Source organism: Watersipora subatra, chromosome 5 (assembly GCF_963576615.1).
Source record: "Watersipora subatra chromosome 5, tzWatSuba1.1, whole genome shotgun sequence".
NCBI classification, from domain to species: Eukaryota; Metazoa; Bryozoa; class Gymnolaemata; order Cheilostomatida; family Watersiporidae; genus Watersipora; species Watersipora subatra.
In genome coordinates, this window is record NC_088712.1 from 9,582,112 (window position 1) to 9,602,016 (window position 19,905).

Sequence of the window (19,905 nt, forward strand, 5' to 3'; positions counted from 1 at the left end):
TCTATTCGCTGTTATTGTTTTCAGCTTCTTTAAAAAATATTTTTAAGTTGAGCAATAATGCAGACCTTTACTACGCAACTGATTTTCATAAGCAACAAAAAGGAGGAATGGCTCAGCCTGGTTTTGATGCAAGCTCATGCAATTAGGTTAACTATGATAGTTTGAAAACCTTATTGAACCCAAACGAACTTTTTTAATTTCATCTAGACAAGTCTGAAATTGTTTTTTGTTTTATATTGGTTAATATTCTGTTTCTAAAGGGCTGCCCACAAAAGCATGCAAGCAAACATGCACTCATGCACGCACGCGCGCACACACACGAAAGCACTAACACTATTATTTATACATGATGTATTGTCAGTCATAATAAAGCTGAGAGTAACACACTAGTGAAAGTATTTTATGTACTGTTGAAGCTGAGTACATTTTGTTAATGTAGTGCATTTTTTTGTCAATTCGAACGGCAAAACTCCTAAACAGGTATTCAGTTCCAAAAAAAACAGAAAAAAAATTATTTGTACCAGTCTTACAAATAAAAAAAAATTTTTTTGTCTGAAATTATTAACAGCTATGCAATAGAAAAAAAGATGTAAGAGCAATGGTCAAGAAAAATTGTTTCTCAAAAAACAAACAACATAAGTAAAAACAGCAAATTCTTTTTCTAGTAAAACGATGAACACACATTGAAGTGCAAACCATTTAAAACACAACTAGCTTGCATCAAGTATATATAATTTTAGTCTAACAAGGTTACATACAAGTTGTTCAAAAGCATATTTCTTTATAGTTCAACAAGGACTTAACACATATCATCGATACTGCTAAAACTACATGTATATTATATGGTGAAACAAAAGTAAGGTAAACTAGAGAAATATGTATATCAGAACTTGAAACTACACCTATGTGCTTTGAAATGTATTTCAGATGAAACTATTCTCCCAGGAGATACATTACTTGTTGGGTAGAACCAGGCTAAAGCTATGTATGTGCTTCAAGTCACAAGAGTTACAGCAGTTATTTTGTTTCTTGCTAAAATAAAGACTACAATTTATTCAGATACCAGTACATAATATCGAAAATATGCGTATCACTTGTAAAAAGACTTGTAGATTTGTTTTGATTAAAAATTATATTGTAGTCTGAGTAAGGCCTGCTAAACAAAAAGTTATAATACGCATGAATTGCTATATTTTACTTTTTGTCAGAAATGCATTTGTTGCATGTTCAGGGATCAATTTCCTCTGGAACACAGATGATTCGTATTGACAATCACCTGTGTTGGCTGCTATCATGGATGAAGAATGTTTGTTTCTGGCAAAGAGAAACGGGTTGAACAAAGCTCACAGAGCATCAAATAGTAACAACACAAGTTATGCCATACCATAAATGCTTAGAAAAACATTCACATTGGTAAGTTAATAGGGATAATACAATGAATGGTGCACTTGAAAATAAGAGTACTAAAATTGAATTATGAATTTATGTTGTAAGTTTTAACTTGAAATATCATGTAAAAATTTCAATAAGGGTTTGAATAATGATGAATAATTTTTGTTCGATCCAAAATGTCATAAATTATTTATTGGAAATATTCAAAGCAATCTCCGCAGTTGCAATCATCTCCTACAAGCCTACTACTATTGCAGCGGTTTTTTATGCAAACATCTTTACAAGAAAGACCATAAGTCAAACATTTGATGCATCTACACAGGTTGATCGATTTAGTACATGCATAATCCATACACAATATTGACCTGCAATAGTCTTCACATGACACACAAACTCCATTAATTATGTCATAAGCTTCACACGTCCCACATGTTGACTTGATTTTCTCAAAACCTGAAAAATGTAAAATAAATATGATCTGAATATGTTTGAGTAATCACATTGAGTGCATGAGAAAACATTTTAAATTGCTAGAAATGATTTTATTTTAAAGCAGATCCTATTTTTTACAGTTTGAAGTGTCTAAAAAGTGCTTCTTACAATTAAACTGCTTTTGTAGTATTTTAGCTTACTACGATAAACAGGGACAGAGACAAATGCTGGTGTGTAGAAGGAAAAGTTAAATGAATCAGTCAAATAGCATGGTACTTATAAGTGAGACTCTATGTGAAAGTTTAAAACATTTAAGAAAGGTAAAATATCTGCATGTAATTGTCATAAACAAAAACAAAGTTTTATGAAACTAAACATCCAATAAAGCAAAGCTATTAATTCACGACAAACTAATTAAAAATTAAAATTTTAAATTTAAAACAAAAGATAGCCTTACTAAATAATTTAATATTGAAATTGTACAATTTTTTTAACAAATTTCAAAGTGTACAAAAACTGAAAACTCACTTTGAGTTTTTGATCATAAACTTGCGAAAAAAAGTTGAATTCTTTTTGAAAAACTGTGTACGGCTTACATAATAACTTTTGTAAAACAGTGGCCATTACTTATAAATCAAACACAGCAGCTAAAGATTGTTAAAACTGTTTTGTTGACATTACCTTCCTTGAAGATACCAATATTGACTTATATGTTGCGATGCTTCAGACAAAATATGTTTATGGCATGACATGGTTGGTAGGTATGAATAAGAAAGCTGTATCCTACTTACTGTGTAAAAATACGATAGCGCAGAATGCCCCAGTGATAAGGAAGCAAAATGACATAGTTGATATGGATATTTTGTTTCGTATTGGTTCGGTCCTTACAATTAAAATAAACAAAATATCAGTCTTTAGTCATCATTTGGCAAAATTCTAAAAGAGAAAAGTTTTACTTGAAACATTAAGTATTGCCAATACAGTAATATAAGTAATATACACTATTAGTAAATAGAAATACCTATATTGTAAAAATATATTACACAGCAATACAATTGCCGACATAAGTAAATGTTTACGTGCAAAAATAATTACTTGTTACTATGTTATTTTAGGCATTATTTGCTATAGCTTGATCCCAAACTGCCAGGCAATGCATAACCTTTCGCTTGTTAACAATTTTTCTTCAATTGCCTTTTGTGGCATAAATCTTGTAAACAAACGCTTGCTACTTACCTTTTAGCTTTTGATTTTGGTCTATCAGTCACAGGAGCCCTTCACAGTGAACATCATTGTTCAAACAACCATGGGTGATTAACAGGGTTGTCGCTATACCTATGGATCATTGGGTCTTGTTTTTCGGCATGGCTTAGTAGCAAACATTCATGGCAATCAATTACTATTGAGCGATTTATGTGTCACATTAGTTGCTATGCAAGATGATGAACAGTCTATACAAAACTAACATTAGATCATTGGCAACATCAAAAATTAACTTCCCTAGTATCAGCATTACCATCTACCAACTTTCATTAGAGTTTTGGCACTCAGGAAAGGAAACGTTTCAAAACAAAATAAAACAGAAACACCTTCAAGATACTTATTGTGTTGGCTTACTTGAAATAGTTTAAATATATCAGATCACTATATATAGGTAGTTATTTGATCTAATCTGCTGTAGTTTTCATACCAACTTCAAACAACTTGCTGATACTTCACACTTGAAATATTTTATGTTTACATTTCATTCTTACTGAGCATGTCATAAGCAGTTTGTAAAAGCTTACAGTAGTGCAATTTAACGATACTCTGAGTATAGGCATGCGCGGAAGAAAGTTTGGCAATGGCAGTTCAAACTTTATTCATGGAAAAGTGCTACATAGAAGTGACCAACTGCATTTACTGCATTGTTGAAACAAGATATTGTTGAAAGCTTCAAAATGCAACGTACTTGATAGAAATTATTGCAGCCAAAACCTTGCAGTATTTCAAGAAATAATTTAGGTCACTTGCAACTCCATGTATGGATTGTGACATGTTTCTGGCTGGGTTATAATGCCTCCATAGTCAATCGGAATTGTAGCTCTTCAGTAAAAGTTTTGGTCAACTCTTGAAAAAGCAGCAGCTATGTAGAAACAAGGCTATGATTTTACCCAACTATTACCACCAGAAAAAACAATCATCGTAGTCTAAGGCCAACACGATCGAGTCAACTGCATCTACATAAAAAGCATCATCACTGAGGCCCTAAGTTGTACCATCTTGCTGACTCAAACTTTTTATGTGCACATTGCTGTCTATTACACATTGGACCTCAAAGTATTACACTAGTAACAGCCGTTTGATGTTTCTATCAAAGTAATATAATATTACAATTGTAAAAATTGCCATTTAGTAGTCGATAATTTTTACACTAGCTAATTTTTATAGGAAAAAGCCGCTCAGAAATCAAACGAATGTGCCCTGCACAGTACACCACAGTCACCAAAGTCTTTCTGATAGCATCAAAAATAAGCGATCTACCAAAGGGTAGATAAGAATGATAGAAGATGGCCCGATTTTGGCAATATCTTGAGTAGATAGCTAAAACGTACGCATGCTGTTAATGGGTGCTTCTCGCAAAATGAAGCTCTGCAATAATCAAGTCAAAACCTTTCCAGCTGCAGAGGCTAACTCAAATGCTGTAATAGACAGCATCAACAGAGCTGATCTGATCACTTTGATCAGATGGGTTTAAAAAACAATGAAATACTAAAAAACCTTTCTTCCTTTTTCTTGACAGAAACATGACTAATGTATACATCATGTATAAGCTAACTCCAATTTTACAAAATCAATAGGCCAACATAACTTGCTTTTTTTTTCAATACAGAAGAAAGTTTTTTGTCTGAAACAAAAAGATCTGCCTTTGCACTCTAGACTCAAGCATTGATAAATGTCTTATTTGCCAACTAATGTACTGAATGGTATTCTAATTGCGGGAGGTCTAATGGTTTTTTCAAGCGCATCATCTGGTTAGCCCATCCACAATAAATTGTTCTTACACAGTAAATTTGTTACCTTTCACAACTGCTGTATTTTTTAAATGCCCATCCAGCTCCACACATGACTGTTGCCAGTTGTATGAAACCAGTTTATGGAAGAGCATCTTGTCACAAAAAAACGTACACTTGTTGTATTCAAAATTAATTGGTTGTCTGATTGTCAATAGTTCCAGTTTTTTTTGGGATACTGTGCTTAAAAAACTTTGTGATTGCATTTTCTGCAGCAGCTTCTCACACTCTCATGTTCTGTACACCGTAAATGGACACCACTGAATACTTCATGTTGCAGTTAGATGTTACTTTGACAACAACTGTTTTCATTAAACTTCTCTTCAGTTGTCTGTTTTAGAATATACATGCATTATATTTTAAAAAAATCTAGGATAAACCATAGATAACCGTAGGAAAATAAATGCCAAGTAAGTAATAAAATCCTATTTGAAATTCCTCAGTTCTAATAAAAGCTTCCTTAATGAGATCAAAATATTGCGGAACAAATTGCAAAAGTGGAAAAAAGTTGGCGAATGTGCATCAGACATTTCGTTACCATCTCAGGAATTGATGTTATCTTTTTGAAAGTAATTTGAAAGCATTTCTTATGCTCTAAGAGTTTCTTTGATGTTGAAGATTAACTTCATTATTACTTATTCTGCAGCAAGGTAAATATTTAAAAAGCGATCACAGCGCATTTGCATTGCTTTCCCAAGTATTTTGCATTTGATGTATAAGAGTATATTGCACACGTTGAATAGGAGAAAAAAGAATCTCTGAAACAGTTGTGTAAATAGTTTCAACTTGATATAAATAGTTATCTTAAAATTGAAGCCAGATGAACTTTATCAGCACTCTCACCCACAAATTTACCTTTTCAGTAAAAAAGGGCATGAGCTATTAGGAAAAATCTGCTTACTCTTATAATAAGAATAAGCAGTTCGTTCAACTGGAAGGATAACATCTACAACTCCTCATTTTTAGATTTTTCCTAATAGCCTTTGCCACGTTTTAACTGCTAACATGACTGCTAACATATTTTAAATCATTTAATGCACATATGTTCTCTTAATATAGTAAACTCTTAAATATTATGTAAAGTATGTAGTTTGCAACCTACTTTCAAGTCTCAGAGCTGATGCCATAAGCTACAATACTTTATGCCAGTCGATACCTGTCTTTATATCCATCTAGTAAAGAACAGAGAGAATTCCTTAGAATATGATGGTTGACCAAATTATTACTAAAATTTCATGAGACATACAGATAATGCAAGTTGTTACCGTTGTTTAAATTTTGTGATGATCAGAAGAGACACAATGATTTTATACTAGTATTATAAAATATTATTAAAGGAAAAAAGTTAAAAGATCTTACTGGTAGATATTATTTTTAGGTAGGCACACAGCTTGGCTTTCAAATAATCAAGAAAAAGAGTGAACTGATATTTGAACTACTTGCTACGGAGCTAGTCACACCATCAATCTAATCCAAGAGATTAACTTTTCAAACTATTTAAACAATACAAATGAAGTTTTTTGTTGTTGGTACTCCATTCAATGCAAATGCTAATATATAACGGTTTTTGTTGCAATCTGATGAGGCATTGAAACCTAAAAATGGCAAAAAAACTTGATCAATTGCAGTTAAAATATGCCTGGAGCTACGAACGGTCCTAGTGGCACTAATATAGGGCATTAGGCATGGTAAAATAGGATATAATGAATAATTTGTTTGCTACAGTTTGCATAAACCACAAAAAAATGCATAATCGATCTTGTACTGGGTTTTTCCATTTAGGGTCTTGTAAGTAGCAGGAACGTTGATTTTATGAAGCAGTAGAAAATCAATTATAGGCAACACTTAGTTGTATGTGGTTCAATAAGATATGCTACAATGTAAAGTTCATTTGCTAATATTTGCATGAACTGCAGCAAATGCCTGGGGAATAACTTATATGGTTGTTTTCATTAGAACACTTAAAGTAATACCAGTTCTTTTTGATGTTTGTCATGACAAGAATTTTAAGTGGTGATTAATGTGGTTTCATGTGACATGCTATAATAAACTGTTACAACCAAACACATTTAGTGGGTCCTAAAATCAACCAAGCATAAAATAACAAGCTTATCCTTTGCTGTTTATATACGAACTACAAAAATTTCTTGCATTCTATCTAACCATTGTGTACCAACTATGGTTTCTTGAAGTTTATCATGTAACAGCTTATGATGTCTGACAAGATAGGTTTAGATTTTGGTGCATATTGTTGTTATATGAGATATGCTATAATGTAAAGTTTGTTCGCTAATATTAGAATAAATGGCAGCAAATGCCTGGGGAATAACTTATTTTGTTGTTTTTATTAGATCACCTAAATTGGTACCATTTTTCATGATTTATGCCCTGAAAAGAAATTTAAGTGGTGATTAATGTGGTTTTGTGTGACATGCGATATTAAACTGTTACAACCAAACACATTTAGAGGGTCCTAAAATCAATCAAACATAAAATAACAAGCTTATCCTTTGATGTTTATAATCGAACTACAAAGGTTTCTTGCAATCTCTCTAGCCATTGTGTACCAACTTTAATTCGTTGAAATTTGCTATGTAACATCTGGTCACATTTGAAAAATTAAGTTTAAGTTTAGGTGCAAAGTGTTTTCTAATGTAAGCGCTACAAATATCAGTGCAAAGCTTGACACACATTACCAGCACTTCAGACATAATGGTTCACTAAGTTAAGACAAAATTCAGAGTGTAGCAATAATTAATACAGTGACATCCATCAAAGTGGGCCAAACTCTGTCAAGTGACACTTAGTGCAGTTCATTTAATTGCACACGCTTAGCTCATTTCTTCGAATGTGACAATTGTGGGTTACTTCTTTATTCATAAGTGTGACATGGAAACTATTGATTTGCATAGACAAGCACCATATATTTACTATACATATTATTTGTAACAACCACATAATAAGCCACAACTATGCCCCAGTTATAACTTGCACTAGCTATTTGTAAACAACACATCATGGCTTGACATTTGCATTTACATTTAAAATAAACTAAACCTTTACCTAATAATCATTCTATGAAAAAATCTATGTTTGTACTAAAAAACAAGTGAAATATTATAGAGCTGTTTCTACTAGGCAGTCATTCATTTGGCAGCATAGCCTTCGCATGGGGATAATAACAAACACACATGGTTACAAAGCACTATGGTCACTATTACTTAATCTCTTGTGATTTCTTCTTTCTGTTTTCCCGCAAAACATTTTTGATTTGTACATTGCTGTAATCATCTACTAAGAAACCAACATATATTAATGTGCAATAACATGGCAGCAGATCCTTCTGGTTTTGATGTTCTTAATTATTTTATGCAGACTCATGTTTCACCTGACTGAACATGAACTAACATTTATCATCTTATCTTGACAATTATTAAATATCGAGTTTCTTACGTTACTCTTATGTTCTTTAAAACCTACATATTATATACGCACCATGTTTAGTTTCTCATAAGAGAGTTCACGGTAACACACCAGTGGTAGCCTTATGTGTACTGATAAAAATCTAACCAATTTTCTCAATGTTTCGCAATGCTGTCAATTTCAATAGTCATGCAATACACAGACTTTAATGCGTGAAAAACTTCCATAACAGCAAGCATCCATAACAAATAAATATTTTTCAGGAAGATAAAAAACATTAAATAGTTTTACAATGGCAATTGAAAAGTACTGTCCAGTAGTAAATGACAATGGTTGTAAAAGGAAAAAAAACTGAACCTAACCTACATGTAAGTTCAAACCTAGTACTAAGTTCATATACTGCTATGCAGTATTTTCACAAACATTGTGCTCGGTAATTGCTTTTATCAACATTAAAAAAGACGAAATGTAAAAATCAGTGATCTAAACAGTTTGTTTCTATAAACAATGCTTTTGTTTCTGTACAGTGTTTTATTTCAAGCGTTGTTGCAATATCTTTTAGTTTAAATATAACTGTCTTCTTTGCAGGAGTACAGATTGTTTCTTTGCTTTAGGAATCTTCTGCAGCTGATAACCATATTCAGAATGAAAAAAAGAGTTCTTTGTGATGTGATCTTATATTCTCTTTCGGAGCTCCATTTCTTGATTGTTTTATTATCACATGATGCATCATAACTCTGCATTAAATTACTATTATATTAAATTATAGCAAGTTCAAACTGAATTTTTTTTATCCTAATTCTACTAACAGTCCAAAAAATTTCCTAGCATTCATAAACCAGCAACTATAGTGTTCAGAAAGCGATGTTTTAAATAACAAAACATGTTTTTGTGTTTGATATTGTCTGGTTTGCTGTGCAATTACAGAAACTAGTATTTTGTTTCATGTTCATATTGTTCATATTTTGTTTTTAAAAGGCTCTGGTAATATACTTTTAGTTTTAGCTAAGTAATAACCAAGTAATAACAGAGCATAAGAAAGAACAAAAGTCAGGTTTTTGAAAACAAAAATATGGCACCTTGACAGGTTTCACCACAAATAATATGTAAGTTAAAGAAATAATAGCCAACAGGACTAATAGTGCATTAGAAGAAAAATATATGCCCAGAGTTTGCAAAATACTCTGAATATGTGCTAATATGTCATTACCATAGTTAGGCTTATTGCACATATATAAAAAACATTCATTTAAATTTTAGAATGGTATACAGTGTGTATGTTGATTAAAAATAAGGTTTCTGCGCAAAATATTTTTTCTCAAGCAATCCTGAACATTCAGCCTGCTAACATACTGTAAACAACAAACTATCTTAACTTACCTGCACTTTTTTTGTTAAAATTGCGCACTTACACTATCTCCTATATGGTACACACTTAATTTTTCAAGGATATATTATATGCCAGCTAAACAAAAACTCCACAGATGCAATAAATACTAATAAAACCACATGTATATGAAATAGTGACATATGAACCAGCTCAGCTAGTGAAGTGTGTATATTACAATCTGAATCTACACTTACGCGCATTGAAATGTAATGTGTTTCCAACTATTTTCATTCTGGATGAGCTAATGGCTGGGTAGAGCAGTGCTGAAGCATACTACAAGTATTCTTTAGTTCAAAAGATGTTTAAATATTAAACGAGATTCTCATATAAAATCTTAGTCTTTGTACTAATTTTTGATTTAAAGCCTTATTTTTGTACATACACAGTATGTTTGCAATATTTACAGTTTAATATACAGAGTTTCAACCAACTAACTTTTATCCAAAATTGATAAAAATAAAAAAGTGCAACTACAAATACATGCAAAAAAACATTTGTGTAGATGTCAAAGTATAAATTGATTGCACATATTCTGAGTTGATTTTGCATGACCACACTACTATCGACTAAATAGTGATATGTCTGAATGCTGTTGTTTTTTATCGTTTCTAATCAAGTTGTTTATTATTAGTAAATAAAGCATAAAACATCTACATCAACAGCGCAAGAGAACTGGACAGTTATTGTTTAATAGTTTGTTAGGATGATTAGTGACACTTCATATCTAAGTATTAATGCTGTCGTTTTAGCAGATGTTTCCTTTCTCATCATATAAATTGGTAACACAATAGTTATATTTTTTTTTGCTAGATGTTCTCTTTTAGTTTTTTTCAATAAATATAACTTAAGAAGAGAATAATGAGTGATAAGTCATTAAACACCACACCTACCAATTTGAGCTAAAATTTGAAGGAGTGAAACAACTTTTGTAGGTTTAGTACAAAACATTTCTAAGAAGTAAAAAGTTGTAAAGTTACCGCATCATGACATTGCTAAATCAGCAGAAAGCAACTATGAGTTCAAGCTGAGCCAATTAAAAACATGTTTTGTTCTTCCTCTGAATTTAGTTTTGTTTTGCAAAGGTTTTTAATTATATTTTCTTGGGATGATCAGATAACAGCCATGTAGCTTTCACAAATTGTAGATAAGTAGATTTTGATGATGTTATATTTAGCATTAGTAGTAGTGAAATTGAGTTTGTTAATTATTAGCAGTCATAATAACATTGTAACCAATAGTACTAGCGGTATGTCATCTGACTCACAACATGTTTAATAGGTCAACCAAGGTAGTTGAAATGAAAACAAAAATTGTCTGAACTCATTATGCAATATTATGTACCCCTTTTTACGGCATTTGATGATGCAAAGCTGCATGCTCAATAGTGTGGTCAAACTTCATAGCAATAGTTACATGTATCAATGTCAAAGACTTGGTTTTACCAAACATTTAATTACCAGGCTAAAATTTTCACTTGTTAGTAAAATAACTAATGTTATTTTACTAATCATTATTGTGGTATTATACCTCTATATTTTTGGTTTAGAAATGACTGTAAAAAATTAAAACATTTGATTCACTTTGTGAGTAAAATCAGACATTTATTTGGCAAAACGATTATAACTGTTAACTGTATAACTGTTGATACACTCCACTGTTGATATGGTATAAAAAGGCATACGTATAACCCCTGTTGGTCAAATATCACTAGAAACAATCCAATATTTTTTTTGAAATTATTACTACGACCCTCACTTTTTTACAAGCACACTTTTAGAAGCGTAAATTGTTGAAGTTCACTAATAAGAAGACCATTACTGGTGTCTTAACAATCCAAACCAATTTATGCTATGTTAGTTGCTGCTATGTGTCATCCTTTAATGGCACAAATCAGTTAGTTCTGTGGTATAATAAATATTAGTTTTTTTTCTTATGAGAACATGGATTTTTGTCTTAGCAATTGGTTCCATATTTGACATCCTAAAATTTTTCTTTTACTGCTTTTTTGTATCAAACCCTTGACGAAATTTGATGCACTTAGCTAAAGTAAGCTGTTCTGGTATGTTAAACAATTCACTTGTTTATGACTCTGATCTAATACCAAATACAATTATGTTTCTCAAAGCTTTATTATTCTCTGCCTCATGAAAGTTGCATGTCATGTTTAGACCTTTGAGTGATGATATAAACCTATAAAACAGTGTGTCTGTCTGTTTTACCTGGCTAAAAACTTTTAACGTTTCAATTTTTCTTGAATTTGGAAGCGGAGTAACTAGTAAAGGCATCTTTGACAGGTTTAAGTTGACGCTGATAAGTCAAGTTTCCTAAACAGCTCCTGACCTTTGACTACAGGGATTGTGAGTAGAGTAGCCACCTTAACACGCTCTTCTTTAGCATTATTTTTTGTTGCTGTCATTTAAAAGTGAAAGGTCTCTAACCAAGCTGTTCGATTCCTGCTACCGTCACTCAGATTTTGAACAGACTACCCTGCCAGAAGATGTGTAATGGAGGCGGCCTAAAAGAACCGCTATCAGCCAAGTCTGAAAACTTGCGACGTAGCTGTATGGTAGGTGTGCTTCTAAAGTCCTGACACCATGTTAAGTTGATTGTAGTATGTGTTTTATATTAGACAGGTGAGATTTAAGGATGTGTCTGTACATATATTTTTACAGACTCACCAACCACTGAACACAATATAGTAACATCTATGCAGGATAATGACAAGATAATAGATCATAGCTATACAGAATGGTATGGGATTATAGACTTACTTTACAGCATAATACAGAAAAATAGACTAGTTATTCAGGATAATGACTTTAGCCGTATGGGTCACACAAATATGTATAATATAGTTCGCGCAGATTACAACATTTCATGACTTTATAAAAATATGCCCAGACAAGTCTCCTATCTTGGCATTGTCAGTTTCAGTACAGAAAGGGTAAGCGTAACAAACATAATGGCTTAAAATTATAGCTCTAAAATATCAATTAATTAGAAGATGGGTCTGGTCATAAAATTAATTGTAAAATTCACCAATAATTTTTTCATTTTTAAATATTTAAAACAATTTGCTTTAGAAACGGCTAACTTTTAAACTACATATATAAACCCACTTTCAGAGTTTTAACACATTTTCTAAAAGAGGTTGCTTGACTAAAGTTTTCTTATATCACATGTATGTGGCACCTACATAGAAAGAAAAAATATCCTCAATACAACCACATTGTGTTTGAACATATCTGCAAATAGCTAGCCAATCACGACAAGTCATTAGGTGCAAACATCAAGCATTACCATGAACGCTCTTACTGGTAGCATAAAGCGCAGCATCCTTGTGACTCCTGATGCAAATTTGAATGAACAAACTTTCCCACATATGACATCACACTGAAGCAGGCACTTAACTAGTAGTTTGGAATATTTGAACTTTAACCTTTTAACGTGAATTTGATTTCTCGAACAGAAAGTAATGAGACTGGAAAGAATCTTTCCTATAATAAGGGCTGTGTTTGTTCTTCTGTCTGTTCGAAACCAAGCTCGGGGCATTAGAAAAAAAAATCTTGCACTGAGCGAAGTCAGATATCTGGTTTCGCAAACAAGCTCACTACCAACTGTTGCACTGAACCACTTTGTATGGTCATGAAATAATTATGAACATACTGATTACACATGAAAATCTCTTTTGGGACTTATCGCTCGCAACAAACAAGTAAACAAGGAAGTGGTATATACGCTGGTTTAGTTTAATTTTTACCTAGTCTATGTTAGATTATGTAAGTTATGACACGAGTGTCTCTATCAAGGCCTGTACTTCTTAGCCTTTACTCACTATGTTTCATTACAAAAAATGTATTTTATACTGAGTCTGGGTTTTTAATACAGTGTTACAAACTTTTCACTTTGTTTCTAAATTTCTGAGTCTGAGCCTGTAGTGGCCATAGGCTTGTAAGTTATACTGAATATATTTTCGTAGAACTGCAATAAAAAAAAAAGTAGACATAAAAATGGAACGAGTATTAAAACTCAAAGTACAGATACACAGCACAAATAACAAACAACAAGTACACAAAAACTCACTATTCATGAATTATTAACTAACAAAAATAATAAACAAATTACTAACCTTATTGGACTGGTAGCCTACTTCCACTAATACAACTGTTAATCAGACACTGAGGATTTGAACTGACCATTTGGTCCCGTCCTGGATGCAACACCGGGCAAGCTGACGGCTAATCCCGAAGCCCACAAGCGTTAGTCCAGCCCTAAGCTGTCGGCTATCCAAGCCGCAACACTCCCCCCAAACTGCCAGTCAAGGGGTACTACCAGAACAAGACCACAGACAAAAAAAACATGAAAACCCAGACAAGACCCAAGACCTATCAAAAAAGGAGACAACCCAAGTTAACTGTTGCATTAATTTTCTAACAATAACACCATCTTATGGATTGGTCTTTCCGCGATTATACCCCCTTGAGAACTGGATTTGGAAACTTGCACCTTAGCTTTCCGTACTAGACCATCTTTACCCGGTAGGAGTTCGACTATTTTGGCCATACTCCAGTCAGATCAACAGACTGGCTCGTCTTTGAGCAAGACAATATCTCCTACCTTCAGGTTTCGTTTTGTCCCTTGCCATTTAGACCGGTTCTGCAGAGCCTGCAAATACTCAGATTTCCAGCGAGACCAAGACAAGTTGACCAGGTGTTGCACACGTCTCCAACGTTTTCGAGCATACATGTCAGCACTAGTGAACACTCCTGGTGGGGGTTGCACCATTTCCGGTTTAATCATAAGTAGATGGTTTGGTGTGAGAGGTTCAACATCATCTTCAATTTTAGAAATAGGACGACTGTTCACAATGGACATGGTCTCATAAAATAGGGTCCTAATTGATGCACTATCTAGCTTGTCGTGACTCTGCAGAAGAATTCCGTTGATTATGTTTCTAAACACCCTGATCAGTCTTTCCCAGACTCTACCCATATGACTTGCACTAGGAGAATTGAAGACAAAGTCACAGTTTCTGTCAAGAAGAAAGCTCTTAATATGATCTTGGCTCATTTCCTTGAAAGCTTTGGCTAGCTCATTTGCCGCCCCAACAAAGTTTGAGCCTCTATCACATCGTATATGATATACATTGCCACGTAAGGCAATAAAGCATCTTAAAGAGTTAATAAAGGCATATGTCGACATATCATCTACTAATTCCACGTGCACTGCACGACTCTGGAGACAAACAAAGATGACACCATACTTCTTCAGAGACTTCCTGCCTTCCTTCACAAGAAAGGGACCAAAGCAGTCCAGTCCTACCTGCATGAAAGGTGAAGATGGGTCTGTTCTGTCAGAGGGCAAATCTGCCATCTTTTGCACTTCAGTATTTCGTCTAAGACGGCGACATGCGACACAATTGTGAATGACTGCCGAGACTACCGATCTGCTGGAGACTATCCAGTATTCAGCAGACCGGATAGCTGCCATTGTTGTAGTCCTACCTTGATGAGCAGCCTTTCTGTGGTAGTGTTCAGTAATTAGTTTGGTGATATGTCCTTCTCTTGGTAGAACAATAGGATGTTTCTCTCTATAGAGCATAGAAGAGAATTTCATTCTACCACCAACACGAATGACTCCATTCTCATCAATGAAAGGATCTAATCTCCACATTGAGCCTGATTGTTCAACCATCTTATCCCTCGTTAGTTTTTCATAGTCCTTTTGCATGGTAGCTCGTTGCACTGAACTTATCAGCCATATTTTGGTACGTTCCAGCAACTCAACACTGAGATGAACATGATATTTAAATCTACTTTTAATGGTACCATAAACCAAGGCAGCACAGCGAACCGCAGAAGTCCATCGTGATAATTTTTCAACAGTGTCGAGTATAGCAGATTGAGTATCAGAGTTGATCACATGAAGGTATGCTGGATTTTTTAACTTTACTTCTGGATCATCATCATGAACCAAGAACTCTGCAGGATTCTTCGCTGAAAAATCCTTTTGCAATAGGAATTCAGGCCCCGACAACCAGAAAGATCTTAGAAATGAAGAGGCTTCAAGACCTCGAGAAGCAAAATCAGCAGGGTTTGATTGGCTTTCAACCCAGTTCTATTGAGTGGTAGGAATAAGTTGTCGGATTTTTTTGCAACTCTGTTTGCAACAAAAACATGGAAGCGCCTTGACTCATTTGCTAGGTAACCTAATACAATCTTAGAGTCAGTCCACAAAAAACCCTCACAGTGCAAAACATCAAGCTCTGCCTGAAGATATGCATGTTGCTTGGCAGCAAGCACTCCTGCTTGTAGTTCAAGGCGTGGTATGGTGGTTACTTTGAGAGGTGCTACTCTAGATTTGCCCATGAGAAAGGAACAGCAGACGTTTCCAAACCTGTCCTTCTGCCTCAAATAGGAACAAGCACCATACCCAATGGAACTAGCATCTGCAAATGTGTGTATTTGAGATAAGATGACACTCCCGCTGAGACTGGCTGGTTTGAGACACCTGGGAATTGAAATTCTGGATACAGAGTTGAACTGACCTCTCCATTTCTTCCAGTTATCTTCAAGAGTTTTAGGTAATTTTTGATCCCATCCCAGCTTTTCCTTGCAAGCCATCTGGAGAATGTACCTTCCTTCTAACAATAGTGGGGAGAGAACACCAATGGGGTCAAAGATAGTCGCGATTCCCGATAGGACATTCTGTCTAGTGCAAGAACAGCAGTCGATTTTGAAGTCAAATTGAAATGTGTCTGTGTCTAGACACCATTGAATACCCAAGGTTCTCTCTATTGCAGGAAGCAGTGAGTACGATGAATTGGGTTCACCTGCCCAATCTTCCTTGGGAAAGGCTTGCATCACCTGTCTCTCATTTGAAAGAAGTTTATGAACTCGAACATTTCCCTTCATGCAAATAGACTGAGTTGCCTTGACTAGGTTGATGGCTTCAGAAATAGTGGGTACACTTATCAGGCCATCGTCTACATAAAAGTTTCTATGAATGAAAGATCCAGCAGAAGAATCTTTTTTTGCATAGTCAGAAGCTAGTTGCTTAAGAGCAAATTTGGCTACTGCAGGGGAGGAACGTGCTCCAAATAGGTGCACACACATTCTGTAGACTACTATCTTGGTAGGATCAGTGGGACTAAACCACAGGAATCTCAAGTAGTCCCGATACTTGGGCAGCACCTTGAAGTGATGAAACATTTTTTCTATATCACAAGCTACCGCTACGTGTTCTAGCCTAAATCTTGTTAGTACTCCGAGTAAATCATTGTTCAAGTCAGGGCCCTGCAAAAGGTACTCGTTTAAGCTGATACCTTGATATTCCGCACTACAGTCAAATACTACACGTAGTTTGTTTTTCTTTTTGTGATATACACCATGATGTGGTATATACCAGCATGGACCAGCTGCAGAACTCGAAGCGATTTTGGCTTCCCCACGAGAAATTATGCCGTTCATGAACTCCTTTTAATCTCTTTCAAAGGACGCTGATTTGGCAAATTTGGACTGAAGACAGTGAAGTCTGTGCAGAACGACCTTGTAGTTATGGGCACTCAAATTACCCCTTGTTTTAAGGGAAGGGGTAGGTAGTAGTAGCCATTGTTAAGCTGCACCACTTCTTTATTCATTATCGACAGAAAAGCCATATCTTCCTGTGAAACAAAATCATCTTTGACAGGCACACTGAAATCACCTTCTAATTTCTTCAGAAGTTCAGAGGAAGTTAATTCCTCCGAGCTTATTCGGTGTGAGAGGGTTGAGTGAATGGACTTTGGTTGTTTCTGAGTGCTGGGTGTAAAGGAACCTACTAAGCACCAACCTAGGGCTGTCTTTACTGCATATGGTAAATTTCCTTTGGCTGGTATGAATTCAACTGGAGATAGAGCTCTGCTACAATTATAGCCTATCAGTAGACCAACACCGCAATCTAGAAGCGGTGGTATTTGATCTGCAATGCGATGTAGGTGTGGTATTCTTTGAGCTAATTTATTAGTTGGTATGTGATCAATGTTATGTGGAATTGAATCCCTAGTGTAACATGTAGAGATATCAATGCTTTCTTTAGAGGTGTACCCTCTGATAATTATATCAGTAAGTTTGTCACATTTTACATTTGAGCCTTGGCTTGTCATAGTTAATATTTTTAAAGTCGTAGGAGTAATACTGTTTGATTTGAGCTGCCTAGCGACTTCATTGGTTATAAATGTAACATCAGATTGAGTGTCTAACAATGCATATGTCAGATGTTTTTTGCTGGGGTTTGAGCGTGTGGAAACCCACACTGGAATTATCATGGTACAGAGTCCTGTGTTTTGCATGCTGCTTGCAGCTGAATTGCAGTGTGCATTATTAGCATGCTGATTGTTGTTCACAATTTCCTGAGTTTTTGTTTTGCTTCTATATAGTATGGTGGCATGCCTTCCACCACATTGGTCGCATAACTTATTCACTCTGCACTGGTTAGCGAAGTGATTCTGTGCCAAACACACAAAGGATAATCTTTTACTAGTCACTAAAGAATACTTGTCATCTATGGGCAGTTGCTCAAACTTGGGACACTGTGCCAGTTTGTGAGATATTGAGTTGCACATTGCACATGGTTCGGCATCTGACAGACTGTTATCCCGATGAGTCACGGCAGATGCAAGAGCATGGTGACGCCTTTGATCGGTATTGTGGCTTCTTGGCTGTGGGGTTGGCCTAAGAGACTGTAGTGAGGTAACAGGATTGCAGGCTATATCTGCTTCTAACCTAATGAAATTTTCAAACTCCGAAAATGGAGGAAAACAATTGTGAGCAATCTGGTATTTTGAGGCGTTGCGATTCCACAAATTAACAAGCCAATCTGGCAGTAGACACAACATCTTTCGGTTTTCTCGGTTGTCATCTAGAAGTTTTAGCTCAGGTATCTCAAACATAGCAGCGTTACACTGCCCGAGGAAGTCAGAAAATCTGCGAAGTGCTGCACCATCTCGTGCGGAAATCTTTGGCCAGTTTTCCAGCCTTGTACGGAAAGCCTCCGATATAACAAAACTGTTTCCATAGCGCCTATCTAGCACTGCCTGGGCATCTGAGTATGCACTTCTTGAATCTAAGGTAAAATAACCGCTGATAGCCTCAGCAGCTTCACCTGAGACATACCTTTGAAGGTAGAATAGGTTTTTCCTGTCTGACAAACCTCTATACACAATCATAGCATTAAAAGCCTTTTTCCAGTCCTTGTATTTAAGGGTTTCTCCTGTGAATACAGGTGGTTCTGGGGTGGGCAATTTTGACATTGCGAGCGACTGAGTAAAGGCTTTAATTATATCACTAAGCTGTATATTAGTGGCTTCTGTACCACTATTATTGTTGCAAGTAGAAGAATAACAACTTATTGCTTGACTGTTCTGATCATTATCTGGTACATTTCTGTTGTTTGAAAGGTCATGACCTAATTGACTGCTAAATTTAGTTAATGACTTTCTAGGAGCAGGTTTTGGTGCCACATTAGGTGAACTAGACTTATGAGAGTTGTCAGAACTAGTTATAGGCATGTACACACTTTGTCTAGGGACAGGCGTTGGTTTGTTTATCCTGCCATGGTCACCAAGAGTAAGTTCCATTGGAATGTTTGTCATGCTCTTTTCACTTTCCCTTATGAGATCGCTATCAGTAGTAGACTGTGGTAGAAATCTGACTGATGGTTGTTCGATTTTTCTAATAAATATATCACCAGGTGTCTTATTTGGCTGCGCACCATGTTGTGGTGTTGATGTCATATTTTTTGTGGGTTTAATAATGCTGTGTAGTCTAGTCATCTCAAGTTCAATTTTTGATATTTCAATTTTAGCAGTTTTAAATTGGTCATCAATTTCACATTTGGTATTATAAAGAGCTATCCTTTGAATTAGCTCAGCCTTGGTGCCATGCACAGGTAATTTTAGTTTAGATAACATTGATTGAAGCTCAAATTTCCGCAGGCCTCTAAGCCCATCTAGACTTGCATTCGATGCCATAATCCCACTCCAGCAGCAGCCCCACAATGGAGCTCGGCCAGGACCGCGGCAAGCAAGCACAGCCAACCAAAACTCAAGGCAAGAAGAAACGCAAGCGAACACCAAAGACAGCACGCCAGCAGTGCCAACTCGCTACAGACGAGGCCAAGACCAGCAATCATAAACCAAATCAAGTCAGTGTCTGACCAACAGTGAAGTACATAAGT

At 35.2% G+C, this 19,905-nt stretch overlaps 1 protein-coding gene and 1 long non-coding RNA gene across 2 annotated transcripts; both read right to left on the reverse strand.

Moving 5' to 3' along the window:
* Positions 1–1,209: 1,209 nt before the first annotated feature.
* LOC137396907 (uncharacterized) lies at positions 1,210–3,155 on the reverse strand. Its single transcript, XR_010978654.1, has 3 exons — positions 3,061–3,155; positions 2,616–2,760; positions 1,210–1,845 (listed from the first exon to the last, which is right to left on the reverse strand). It is a non-coding gene; the product is annotated as an uncharacterized lncRNA (long non-coding RNA).
* An 11,110-nt stretch (positions 3,156–14,265) lies between these two features.
* Positions 14,266–19,699, reverse strand: LOC137397094 (uncharacterized). Its single transcript, XM_068083379.1, has 3 exons — positions 17,264–19,699; positions 15,906–16,985; positions 14,266–15,807 (listed from the first exon to the last, which is right to left on the reverse strand). Exons 1-3 carry the CDS (start codon positions 19,697–19,699, stop codon positions 14,266–14,268), a joined length of 5,058 nt encoding a protein of 1,685 aa, XP_067939480.1.
* Between the last annotated feature and the right edge of the window lie 206 nt (positions 19,700–19,905).